The sequence below is a fragment of the Octopus bimaculoides genome, chromosome 8 (genome assembly GCF_046866305.1).
Source record: "Octopus bimaculoides isolate indiv1 chromosome 8, ASM4686630v1, whole genome shotgun sequence".
Lineage (NCBI taxonomy): Eukaryota > Metazoa > Mollusca > Cephalopoda > Octopoda > Octopodidae > Octopus > Octopus bimaculoides.
In genome coordinates this window covers 59,811,782-59,826,781 of record NC_142935.1, presented here as the reverse complement: position 1 = coordinate 59,826,781, position 15,000 = coordinate 59,811,782, and the positions used below count along the sequence as shown (strand labels likewise).

Genomic DNA, 15,000 nt, shown 5'->3' with positions numbered 1-15,000 from the left:
TATAATAAGGACTATAGATGAGATGAAACCAAACTCGGCTACAAGCCCTGATGGATTCTAAAATCATGTAAGCGAGTCCTACCAAGACAGCTGCCGTCTCTCATCCAGGGCTTCCTTGCAACTATCAAACATCCAAACAGGCTGAAGGAAGGGGAAATATGCCCCATACATAAAGGATGCGGCAGAGCAGAGGCCAAAAACTACAGACCTATCTCTCTGACCTATCATGGAAGAAATCATGACCTAGCATGGAACAAATACTCAGAAAAAAGCTAATCACTTTCCCTTGAGGAAAATGACTTGCTTACTGGCACCCAACACAGTTTCCGAAGAGGAAGTAGCTGCCTGACTCAGCTCATACAGCACTACCACTGGGTATTGAAACAGCTACTCAACCACTCAAATGTGGATGTGATATATATCAACTATGCAAAGGATTCCGATAAAGTTGATCATGGAATATGTCACAATCTACGTGATTTTGGCATAGTCGTGAAATTGGTAGCATAACTGCATGTCTTTTTGAAAGATAGAAGTCGAGCGGCAGGAGCCAATGGAGCTACCTCCCGCGACAGGCAAATAGTGAGAGGTGTTCCGCAAGGTAATGTTTTCGGAGAACTCCTGTTCATAATGGCGCTCACAGATATGCCCTCAGTCACACAGAAAGCCACGATCACGAGTTATGCAGATGAGAGCAAAGTCTCACTGCTGATACAGAACCCCGAAGACACTGCACCTGCAACTTGAGTTATATGAAATATGCAAGTGGGCTAAGAAGAATATCATGCAGTTTAATACTGAAAGGTTTAAAGCGTTATGCTATCACCATACAAAACTAAATGCAATATCAATTAAATACACTGGACCTGGAGGGATTGCAATCCCAGAGATATAGTCAGTGCGCGTTCTTTCATGCTCATGCTGCTAAGTTGACAATGAAATACAGGCGGCTACACGGATGGATTCTTAAAGCATTTAAAGCTAGAGATTAGGAAATCATGAAGGTCCTCTGGAGGACATTTGTCCAAAGCCGCTTTCATGTTGATCCGAGCTATCATCACCACCAACTTGCAGACCTTAAGGCAATCCAACAACGCAACACAAAGATAGCTACTATGCAGCATATAAGCTACAGGGAAATACTTAAGAGATTATTACTCTATTCTCAGGAGCGTAGGCGAGAAACATATGCCGTAATATACATATGGATAATCTTGCATTTACTTGACCCAAATTTAGGCATTGAGAGTTAGAATAACGCTAGAACAGGATGCCACTGCATGGTGCTAAAGACTCCAAATTTGCCATACAATTATAGGCCAGGATGTTGCAATAGCTTGGACCCTAAAGGCTCACAGCTCTTCAATATCCTCTCCAATGACCTGAGCGAACTACATGCTGGGGATGTAGATGCGTCCAGACCAAAATTAGATCTCTCAATGTCAAGAATCCCAGTTGAGCCAACATCACAACAGGAAGTGCCAATGAAGTCAGCAGCGGAAAACTCCCTCATGCACCAAATGTCAAGTTCTAAAAAGAATTAGTGAAGTAAAATTTTTGTAGCAATACAAAACGGCGGCGCCCTAGAATAGCCCCAGTTCGGGAGCTGAAACTAGTTCAATTCAATTTATATATATATATATATATGTAAATATAATATGTGACAATTATTCGGTGGCCAGGATTTAACTCCGAGTTTTGGATGTTGGGGCGGAAACCCACGCCGGCGCATCACTTGAGTTATCGGGCCATCAAATGACATTTTCATAGCATTGTTTTCATGGCCCGATTTATGGTTTTGACCTTAAAACGTAATTTTCATAAGCTGGCCACTGATAAAATTGTTTAATAAGATCTTATCCTTGTATTACAAGAGTATGTATTATATATGTTGCTCGGAATTTTCATGTTCCCAACGAATGGGAACGTGAAATTATAAGTAGCAGTTTCCTGAATATTCTTCAGCTTCAATAGAAGCATATATATGAAAACAAGCAGAAGTGACAAGCACGTACACTCACTCACACACACGTAAGCACGTGTACACGTTTTTATAAACAAAATATTATTAACACTAATACGCTGACGGTATAAGCTATTGGTCTGTAGCAAGCCGTTTCTCGAGTCATACCAAAGATGGAAAAAATGTGAATAACGAAAATGCCATCGGATACATCATTCTTTCTGTAAAGGACAAAACTGTTTTTTTTTCATATATTAGTCGAAACTATTGTAGCATTTCTGAATAAATAGTCTCTTGTATACTCTACTGATACAAAAGAATTCGTGAAATAAATCCAGTGACATATACCTACGTAGTGTTGTTGACATCAGGTAGCCGAATGCTGTGCACGGACCTTAAACAACATAGTATAAGTTGTATAACCTGTTATGAAATAATTACGATATGTATATATATATATATATATATATATATATATATATATATATATATATATATATATATATATATATATATATATATATATATATATATATATATGTATATATATATATATGTTTGTGCGTGTGTGTGTGTGTGTGTGTGTGTTATAGACAAGAAATTAAATTTTGAACAAACTAAAGCTGTATGAACAGCAGAAAAAGATTTGGTATTTATCAGATTTGAATCTGATCAGAAAGAATAAGATGCCAGCAGGCGTATTTTTGTTTATATATATATATAGTAATACCCACACACACGCACACACACACACACACATACACACACACACACACACACACTTACATATGCATTTATGCATATATAGTAATATAAATATAGTTGCATGTGTGAACAATAGTGTAAATTTACATGTGCGTTTGTGCTTGTATACATGCCTATACAGATATATGATCATATATATATATATATATATATATATATATATATATATATATATATATATATATATATATATATATATATATATATATATATATATATATATATATATATATATATATATATATATATATATATATATATATATATATATATATATATATATATATATATATATATATGCTTAATATTTACAGCTGGAAACTACCACAGAGAAGATATTGGTTTTATGGTGACATTGAATCAGACTAACATTCCCGAAGACCATCAACTGATTGCAATTAAAATAAACTCGTCAACTGACAATGCACATTTGGTAATTCGTCTAATGAACTTAACATCACTGAAGGTAAACGTAAATTTTATCATACGGACTTTTATTAATCTATTCCAATTAACATCGTGTCAAGATTTCATATAACCCACTTTACTGTGTATTGTTTGAAATCCCTGCAATCTGTTGTGACTACACTTCCGCAAATATTTACTTCAAAGAACATGAAAAAATCACAATTCTATTAACGTAACTAGAACTTCCTTTGAAATCTGTGCTAATATTTATGCTATGCCTATATCTATAGGCACATCAAATTCGGCGGTCGTGTATGTATATCAGTCACTGGTTTTCCGTCTGTCAGCTACACGCACAATCACGCACGTGTTTTCGACATACAGACCACACCACCATACATGCATATTTACATATCTTTGCGTGTGTGTAAAAGTATAGGTACATGTATATGCACAAGCACTGACGCATTTGTATATACACATGATATATATATATAGCTCATTCCCACTATTCGTTTCTGGGTGCTAGCATATTGTGCGTGCTCGTGTGTTTCTGTGTGCCTGCATATTTATTATATGACATACAATAATGCACACTCATAGTTGACCGCGTTATTCTATAGATAACTACATCGATGCAAAATAAGTTTCTTGTATTCTTTCAGCGGAAAGCCTTTCCCCGTTGCGAACGGGAGTTGAATTTGAATCTGGTTGCATGTTAAAATTTAATTTACCAATTTAAATAGGGTCAATTTTGGAAAGGAAAATGTTTTTAGTTTCCGAAATGCAGTTGCCCAATACAGTAAGTACGTAATTACCGATTAGCTTAATCAGGCAGAAACCAATACCAGATTGCAAACACAACTAATGATTGCAGATATTTACACGGTCAGTCATTTGTAGGACTAGAGTGTTGAATATTCAAACTACGGTGCTTTCATATAATACCATCTGATACAGTGTGTATTTTTGTTTATATTCCCCTCCTATACCATGGACAGATTTTGGATTTTATATGTATAATGCAATCTTGTCTTGTTCACTGTTGATTGTCCTTACACTATGGAATACTTTCAGCAATCGGGGACAGTTTCAAATTATGCAGTTATTGTGTGTAAAGTGTTTTTCAAGTATTCTTTTATTCTGTCACTTGTTTTAATCATTTGACTGTGGCCATGCTGGAGCACGGCCTTTAGTCGAGTAAATCGACCCCAGTATTTATTCTTTGTAAGCCTAGTACTTATTCTATCAGTTTTCTTTTGCCGAACCACTTGATTACGGGAATGTAAACACCGGAATCGGCTGTCAATCGATGTTGGGGAGACAAACACAGACACACACACAGACACACACACAGACACACAAATAATCACACGCACACACACACATATATGACGAGCTTCTTTCCTTTTCCGCCTACCAAATCCACTCACAAGGCTTTGATCGGCCCGAGAGTATAGTAGAAGACACTTATCTAAGGTGTCACGCAGTGGAACTGAACCCGGAAACATGTGGTTGTTAAGCAAGCTACTCACCACACAGTCGCTCATGTTTAATATTTATTGCAATGGCTCACATACAAATAAATACTCACACACAAACATATACACACACAAACACGCACACACTCACACACACACTCAGACACACACAACAAACATACACACAAACATATATCAGGTGAGAGAATAAGAGAGAGAAAGTGAGTGTGTATGAGAGAGAGAGAGAGTGAGAGAGAGAGAGAGAGAGAGAGAGAGAGAGATAGAGAGAGAGAGAGAGAGAGAGAGAGAGAGAGAGAGAGAGAGAGAGAGAGAGAGAAAGAGAGTGGGAAAGGGCGGGCATCCAGATAGCCAGACAGATATGTATAAGATAATGAAGTGAACGGCATATTTTGATATCGCTACAATTATTTCTCCACATCTTCACATCCCTAGATATAATTAACACTTTGCATAATCCCTATCAGCCATCAAGGTGCTAAATATGTTTCTTCGGTTTATTATTTTGAATAGTTTCTTCGTTTGGTCGTACAGCTATTTCACTTTGTACAGGAACGAGTAACCAAAATGATGTGGTATTTTCAGCAATTTGCTGAATAATCTAAGCCCACATATATTGTGACAGACAAAATACAAGTTTAATCGAATACAAAATACAGAAACAAAGAAACACACACAAAAGTCTTCAAACATGCATTTTATATGTATAAAGTTTTATTGTTGGTGACCAGTCTGGCTTCATATGTACCTATGTAACGGCATGTATGTTTATAAGATACCACTTCCTTAAGGGAACTTGAGAATATTTGAATATCATGAAGGACAATATGTGTGCAGTTAAGGGAACTTGAAATATTTGAATATAAATAAGGATAATATGTGTGCACTGGTATGTAAGAAGCACGTATGAGACATTTTGCCTATGCTGACATGGATATAAGGAAAAAAGCTAATTCTATTATTCAGTGTTACGTGCTTTGTTGTTTGTATAAACACATAGAAACATCTAGTAATAGTAGACACCCTATACACAAAATGAGGCAAATATCCAAAGAAGCTGAAAATTTCTAATAAAATTATAAGTAGTCGAAAGTGTATATTCAACTGTAAATAAATACTGTGTTTTTTCGAAATAATGTTTAAACATAGGGGGATACTAAATTTCTAAATGTTTCGCTTTTTTTAATGAACGGATTTGCTTCAGTTGGCATTTATTCAAATGCTCCGAGTTTTTAGAAAAAGTTTTTTCGAAAATATCATAATTTGTTAATCATGTAGAAAATACATGTATCTTTCGTTTCGCCTTTATCTGTTAAAAGGTAAAAAATGTATTCCGTCAGCTGCCAATGAATCTTAATCATCTCTACCAGAAATTTTGTGCTACGGTTACTAAGTTACAGTGCAACACAATGTAAGTGGAAATGTATTTAAAATATTTACCTTTTTGGAATTTTAACTGTACCATATTATTTTATAACGGTAACGATAATATAAAATATAATTTTATAACGGGAATATTGGAAATAGTAACAACAACAACAACAATAACCAAAACGACTATGTAAATATGCAAACCAACACAAACATTACTTCCAACAACAATACACTGAGAAACACCACAACGTCACCACCACCAATAACAACAATAGACACAACCAAAGCGATAATAACCAAAGAAATGATAGGATAGAAAGTAGTACCACAGGTGTAAATAACACTAATCCTTTTCACACTCTATTCTTTAATTCATGTGATAAATCATACGATGTGAGTCGTAATTACCTGGCAACCCTACCCTTCGACAAAATACTTTGCATCAATCAACATACGAGTGACCAAATACAAGCACGCTTTACCAAAGCCAGTATTAAACTTAGCTTTCAGAACAGTACACAAGAATATGGTGTGGCAGAGAGGCACTACAACTGGACAAGATGTCTGCAAGTGGCCTGCATATGCTCATATAGCGCACAAAAAAAAAAAAAAGAAATGGAAATTGTTTGCTTCCCAACGGACAAACCTGGCAGAATATCGATAGGCAGCCTGTCGAACTACATCCAAGCAATGCAACCCCACGTCACAAATATGTTGGAAACAACAGTACTGTAGTATGAGGTGAGAGAGAATATCCACAATGCTAATATGACGATGTGTTTAAACATCCTAGGGGCATAATAGCTCACAGCCAACAACTTCCACGCCACTAATAACGATATCTCAGTGCTGTATGGGCTCCTCAAGCACCATAAGGCGACCACTGACATTGTAACAGAACCCACAACACTGGTCTGCAGAGCCAAGGTTGCCAACAACTACCAGATTTACTACTTCCTCTCTATGATCATACGTACTCTGATCAAAATGTTCCCGGATGTGTGTGACAGAACAAAGGACCTTCTGATCAGAATAATGACTGTTACCATGCCTACAACCTTACGGGATGCATAGTAGGTAATATGGCTATAGTATCCTTATACCAATCCATTGATGTTGATTTCGCTGTGGAGAAATGCATGGAGGTGATCAGCGAGAGCGATGCAGAGTTTCGTGGAGTTCACATAGAAGAATGAGGCCTCTTGCTGAAAGTGATACGTGACAATGGTTACTTAAATGACATGACCATAGTTGCTTTTGTTCCACTAGATCGGTAATAGGTAGACACGCTTCTATGGTAAAGAAAACCCGTAGAGAAATGGAACGGGTGAACCAGAGCTAGACGGACCCCCGAAAACGATGACGAAAACCAAGACCGCAGTCAAGGGTGACATATTTACGTTTAACAAAAAGATATACGTCCAAAAGGAATGTGCAGCCATCGGTGTCAGTATCTCTGGCGATGTGGCTAACTTATTTATGGTATGGTGGGATAGGAAACTCAAAGAAAAATTAGCAGGGATCTTCATAACCCTAACCTTATACTCCCGCTATGTGGATGATATCAACATAGTAGCCAAAGCACTGCTACAAGACAATGTTGATGATCTAGAAGCTAACACTATGGAGGGCATTCAGCAAGTAGCTACCTCCATACACCAGAGTATCAAAGCAACGGTAGACTACCCGAACCAGCAACCCATCTATAGCCTACCAGATTTAGACAGGGAACTCTAGCTAAAAACCAAGAACAATAAGGTCCAGATCCTTCACTCCAATTATTTCAGACCCATGGTCTCTAAATACCTTGTCCACAAGAACACAGCAATTGCGGACAACACCAAGTTCAATATTCTTATAGCGGACTTGGTGAGAATGATGAGAAATGTATCTCGCATGTGCTACCGTATGGAATTGGAAAGACGCATACGACACTTCACCCACATATATATGTGTATATATACATATATACACATAATATATATATACATAGATATATATGTATTTATGCATGTATTTATGTGTGTATTTGTCCACCCCACTCTTCACCACTTGGCAACCGTAACTCTCGTAAACTATCGGTTCAGCAACAGAGACCGATAGAATAAATAGTAGGCTTAAAAATAAGTCCTGGGATCGTTTTGTTTGAGTTAAACCCCTCGAGGTGGTGCTCCAGCATAACCGCAGTGAAAATGACCGAAACAAGTAAAAGAATAGAAGAATAAATCTAGAAAAAGAACTCAAATAAATGTTTAACGCATTTAGTCACGCAATAATTATTCATATTTTTCAGTAGTGAGACATTTTATTATTTTTTGATTGTACGAATGAAAGCAGCTTTGATAATAGTTAATACTTTGAATATATTAGTTCTATGATCTATTTCTGTAATATTGAAATAATTTGTATGTTACATATGCGCTTCATCTAGTTGTACATAGTGATGCGATTTTATGTATATTGCGAATAATTGTAAGTCCTAGAGGTATAAACACACACAGACACACAGAGACACACAGACACACACACACACACACACACACACACACACACACACACACACACACACACATGTACATAAATATGTCCTGTATCATTTAATGATATTTTTCTCTATGCTAAAGTAAAAGTTTTCAAGCAATTGCGCATAATATACTAATAATAGGAAAACAACCGATTGTTACAACTGTTAGCCTTCAGAGCAACGTTATAGGTAGCACCTACACTTTTCAGAATGAAAGAAATGTGAGTAGGATATACGAAAAGTGGAAAAAGAAAGCGAGGGAAAAGAGAAGATAGAGAGTGAGAAATAAAAGAATATAATATGCGTATGATATGAGTATGGTTTAATGATTTTAAAGAAGAAAATTTAACTTCGTATAATAGGTTTAATGCACCTCAATACTGGTATGATATGAAGTGTTTGCAAAAATTGGGGTTCAATTCATTGTTTTCTTCCACCCCCAACCACTAATCACTGTTTTAATTCACAGTTACGTAATTCTTTCAATCAATATCTTCTATTTAATTTCCATTTCTTTGTCACTCATAATATTTTGCCTAATTTGCATATGAAGATTTTACATATACAGGACAAGATGTGGTTTAAGTGAAGTGCCAGGAATATGCTCCATAAAACACCACTGCTGTAATGAATAAAAACTAGTGCCATATTGTGCAGCTAGCATTTGGTCTGTGTGATTTCCAGACAGAAGATTAAAAAAAGTGTTCAGAAGTCCTTCCTGGGACATAAGATCCGAAGGCTGTTTTACAGAATTCTGTCGCACCGCGTATGTATTCTCTGCCATTAACCACATCACCCAACATGCGCATCCACTAGCCTTAAGACCCCGGAATATTAATTATTTTCTAAATTCCTCCATTCTGTCTTTTTCATTCATCTTGCAACTGTCATATTGGAGATTTGAATATTGACATTTAGGACAATTCCTTTTTCTTTTTGCTAACATTTCTCTATCAGAACTTGCGCAGATTACGCACTGATTTCTCACTATTTACATGGTCATGATGTGTAAATTATTTACGATGACCCTAATAATTTTTTTCTTTTCCGTTACGGCACATTTCCTTCATTATGTATTATATAATGGCTTCAAATATCGATACACAAAGGGATTGTTTTGAGTAACAGAACACTAACCTCGATTTAAAATTGCTGAGAATCGATAACCGCTTGATATTTTCATTATTATGTAATTTTTACATCAGGAGTATGTATTTTTTCTGATAAGCTATAGTTATTTGAGAGCTGCCACTTATTACAATGCACAATATATTGTTCATATATATCATACATGGTGCTCGCCGCTAAATGGATAATTTTCTCAGGTATCGGTTTATATATCTTAGAAATAGTTAAAATATCTAGAGGTTAATTGTTGGAGTGATTAAGTTCTTGTTGCTCTTGAGTGATTATGTCCCTGTTGCCAGTACATTTTATTTAAATGCATGTTTGTATTAGCATTATGAAGAAATTTCCGGTAAGGCGTGTATTAAATAAATTTTAAAAACCGATATTATATTTAAGCTGGCTTTGATGATTTACCATTTCGAAAAATGCATAGCTGTATTATTAATATTTTGTATTGATATATAGATAGTGTGATGCAACATTTATACAGGTACACAGACATATAGTGAAAAATATAGTGGAGTGAGTATAGCTTGTTTTGAGTCAATGTATATCATAGAGGGTAAACATATAGTGCATTCAGGTTCTTCTTTTAGCACAATATTAGGTGGCATCCGTTTTATGGTAGGAAATTATAGAATATCGTAGAGCGGTGAAGTGCGCAATATAAACAGACAATCATTCTGGCTATATCTGGTTCAGTTAATGGAAAGTGGGTTCACTCGCACAATACAACCGCCAAATATTGGTAGAGACTAGTTACTTGCATTATGTATTGAACTGCAATACAGTAGTTACTTACTTCATCAAAATCTTTCATCAACGATTCGTCTTTTTACTAATAATGTTTCAGAGAATAAATTTGAATTTTTTTTAGTTAGTCTATATCTATTATGGAAAATCGATTAAACTAACATAGGAACGGTCGAGGGATACGTAAGACTTGTAATATTGATATTTCTCGAGGCCAGTACTGTGTGCTGTATCTTCTAATAATATATTTCTATGCTGAATTCAAACTATTCTGCAAAATATTTCTAAAAGAATTAAGTGGGTGTGATATTGTGCTTCGGATTGAATACTCACTAAAACTTTATATGGCAGAGAAAAGATAAAGGTTTTCAAGAAATTATAAGTGGCTCCCACATCTCGAAAGCAACTGAATAATGCGACGTGTTATCAAAAGGTTCCTGGACTAGTTATGTACCACACTGTTGTGTGCACAGTGAGAGCTAGCAATGACATCAATGAGGCAATGTATCGAGTGACATCGCTGTGTTTACTTTCCAAGTAGTGAAATTTGTGTTTTTGTGAACATATGTATGCTCTAGTCTGAAATTTTGAGTTAAACTTGGGAAGTTCGGCAAGCTTGAATTGATGAGGCAATGAGACGTACGCAATGTTTCGAGTGGCACAGCCGCTTCAAAAGTGAAGAAGGTACCTGGAAGACGATGAGCGATCTAGAAGACCTGCCACGAGCGTTACCTCCGGAAATGTGGTAATGTGCATTGCGAAGCACAGCGCCAGATTGTCAGCCAAAAGTTCTACAACGACGTTTTGAAGTGTCTGAAGGAAGACATTTGGCGAAAGTGACTGGATCTGTGTAGAGCGAAGAATTGGATTCTTCAACGAGTTCTCCTCACTCGTGAGTTTCCCGCCAAAGCAACATGGAATCGCTACCGCATCCACTCTGTTATCCAGATTTAGCAGACGTGGACTTCCATCTCTTCACCAAAATGAATAGGCTGCTGAAAGGTCGTCGTTTTAACACCGTGGTCGAGATGCCTACCGAATCACAGATGTTCCTCAGGACTCTTACCGAAAACGAATTTAAGGCCGGATTCCAGATGTGGTAAATACGCTGAGACCAGCGTATTTCGAAGGAGATGATGCTAAAGCTTAGGTAAATATGTCATTCTTTATGAAACATAACTAGTAGGGGAAAGTGTTGATACCATCTATCACTCATTTTCCCAATACATATTAAAAACTTATATTTGAATAAACGTGACAATAAACTTAATTGAACACAAAAAATATGAAACCATAAAACGCATTTGTTTCTCTTAACATACAATCTTTCTATTTCCTTTTTCAGATATGATAACATAGATATACTTTCCTTCACGGATATCGCAGATCACGCGGAAATATCTTTTGTTGTGAGGCCGAGGATATCAAATATTTCTGCAACAATAAACAGAGAATTTCAAATTTTCTTGAACAGAGAACCACAACTGAAATCCATAATCCTTAAAGTATGTTGATTTTCTCCTTAGGATTAGTATTCTCGTATTATTTTAATATCATATTGTTCAAATATTTTACACTATTCCATAATTCTATTGAGTACCATGGAATAACCGTGGGTGTGTCCAGAGTAACGCACACACACACACACACGTACGCATGCACACATATATTCACATATATACATACACACATATATACATGTATGTATATATTTTTATATAAGCATATATCAGGTTGAATAAAAAGTAAGCAATGTTTGGATCCATGAAGAAGTTTTTCTAATCGGTTTTTGCAGTTGTACCATAATACAGACGTCAACCTGCCCAAATGCATAGATAAATTAATATTGATATTATTTTCACCGTTGTTACAATAATCTCAAATGGAACTCTGAAAGCGCGATATTTGAGCATTGGTGATATTCAACTTCAAAAAAAGAAAGTAAAGCAACTGAAACTGCTAACGATATCACCGCAACTTTTAGTGATAAAATGACTAGTGAGTGGTCAGCTCGAAAATGCTTTAAACGATTTCGCAGTAGAGTGGAGTCTTCAAGTCAATTAAAGACCATCATTGAGAAAGTTCCACGTACAACCACTCGACAACGCGCAAATGAACTTCAAGTTAGCCAGTAAACGGCCTGCAGCTATTTGTATGCGATCGGAAAGTCACAAACGCTCGACAAATGGGTACCACACGATTAGAATGAAAATCTGAAAATGCCCAGATATAAAATGTCCTCGTTTCTTTTTCTCCATAACCAGACCGATTCATTTCTCGGGCAATGATTGGACCGAAATGAAGCAATGAAAACCTTACCTAAAACCAGGCTGTTCAAAGGGAAGGCTCGGGTGAGTTTTTGGCGGTGTACTACTGGACTCATCCACTATAACGTCTTAATATACGGAAAACCATTACTGCAGAAGTATATTGCCATGCAATTTCTAAAAGGAACGAAATACTGCTACCCCTCCGTCTCAGGCTGGTCAACAGAAGAAGGCCAATCATTTTTTACGAAAATGTTCGATCATACGTTTCACTAATGACGGTCCAGAATTTGAATGAATGTGACTACAAAGTTCTTTCCCACTCAGGTTATTCCCCAGACCTTTTTCTTACCGGTTATCACTTTTTCAAGCGCCTGGATGGTTTCCTGTGAAAGAAGGAGCCGAAAAAATGAAACCGATGTTGAATGTTCGTTTAAAGAATTTATCAGCTCCAGAACTCGTTGGCAAAATGTGTTCATGGCAATGGTACTCTGATAAATAAAATTTTCGCATTATTGAAATATATTGTGATGATTTTCATGTTTCAAAAGATCGCTTACATTTTGCTCAGCCCCCACCCCATATATATATATATATATATATATATATATATATATATATATATATATATATATATATATTCTCAGGTGTGTATTTATTGTGCCATTTGACTGTGGTGAGAAAACGTAGAGGTTCCTGTAAATGAGAAGGGTCATCCTTGTCACAGTTTGTGTGACGCTGAATATTCCCGAGAAGTACGTTAAGAGTATGTGTGTTTGTAGAGTGAACAACCACTCACACGTTCATTTTACTTAGAAATTTGTTTTAATTGGACAATAATAATAATAGTTATGGTTATTGTGAAAGATGTACTGATGAAGATAATAATAATAACAATAATAATAATAATAATAATAATAATAATAATAATAATAATAATAATAATAATAATAATAATAATAATAATAATAATTATAATAATAGTAATAATAATAATAATAATGCAAGCACATCATTTTCTGATGGTTTCTTAAACATCCTCTAGAACAACACTATGTACAAATCCAAATATATGGTACCCTAGGCATAACACCTACATGAACTTCTAACTTGTTGTCTCTTGAGGTCTCTGAGTGAGACTTGGATCCAATTTGTACAAAGGCAAAGCAAAAGGCAAACATAAAATAATGATAATATTAATAATAATAATAATAATAATAATAATAATAATAATAATAATAATAATAATAATAAGTACTACTGCTGTTAATACTACCACCACCACAACTAACAATAACAATAAATGTGATTGTGTAGATTGAGGTAAAATTCCTAGAAAAGTGTAGAAATAATAGCAATAGAATTTAATGAAAACAGGAATGTTGTTTACAAAATTCCTATATATAACCAAACAATTATTTCTTTAGGTACGCTCAAAGTAAAGAATCCTTGACGTTCACACAACACATCTAAGCCGCACACCAACTGACAAATGTATTTAGGTGAAAAATGCAGGATAAATGCCAACTAAATTGGCGCACTAACCAAACCGTAACGTCTAAGCCACTTACTTCGTAAATTCAGCCTGTTTTAGCCTATCGGAAGGTATAGAAAGGACAAATTTAATCATTTCAGTATATTTGTCAATTGCGGAACACGATTGCACTACTACCACCACCACCACCACTACTACTACTACTACTACTACTACTACTACTACTACTACTACTACAACTACTACTACTACTACTACTACTACTACTACTACTACTACTACTACTACTACTACTACTGTGTAGCGTGTGATCACTGCATTGACAATAACAGAGAAAACTGAGAAGAGAATCTGCATCAAATTTTGCCAAAAACTTGGCGATACTTGCTCAGAGGCCTACGCAAAATTCTCAAAAATTTTCATTGTTCTCAACACAATCAAGGATATCTTGTGCAACCCAAGTGTCATTTTGTTCAGCTGAATTCTTTCAGTTCTGCTGGTTGCAGATCTCCCAGAACCATCGTCAATATCGACATTTTTCTGCTATCCTGGAAACGTCTGAAACACTCGTATACTTGTGTACGGCTCATACAATCCTCTGAATACACTTTCTGCAAATTTGTGTTGGCCTCTGAGAAGGTACCGTCATGACATCTTTCTCTGGCGTGGTCAATGTGACGATCACACATTACAGGCCTTCTTTCCAAGTATTGTTGTAAACAGCGGAAATGAGCTAGAACGCTATAACCTAGTGCGCATGCACAACAGTGTCCAAGGTCCATCTTTGACAAGCGGCTTCACTCTGCGTGCGTTAGTTTCATTAC

At 35.9% G+C, this 15,000-nt stretch overlaps 1 protein-coding gene across 1 annotated transcript in view; it reads left to right on the top strand.

Annotated features, from left to right (window-relative positions):
* LOC149134419 (uncharacterized) overlaps nt 1-15,000 on the top strand; it is a 50,348-nt gene that overhangs the window by 22,544 nt on the left and 12,804 nt on the right. Inside the window, exons 7-9 of the mRNA XM_089355954.1 lie at nt 3,043-3,194; nt 5,955-6,046; nt 11,760-11,919. Of these exons, the coding sequence (XP_089212080.1) occupies nt 3,043-3,194; nt 5,955-6,046; nt 11,760-11,919 (404 nt within the window). The remainder of the gene's footprint in view (nt 1-3,042; nt 3,195-5,954; nt 6,047-11,759; nt 11,920-15,000) is intronic.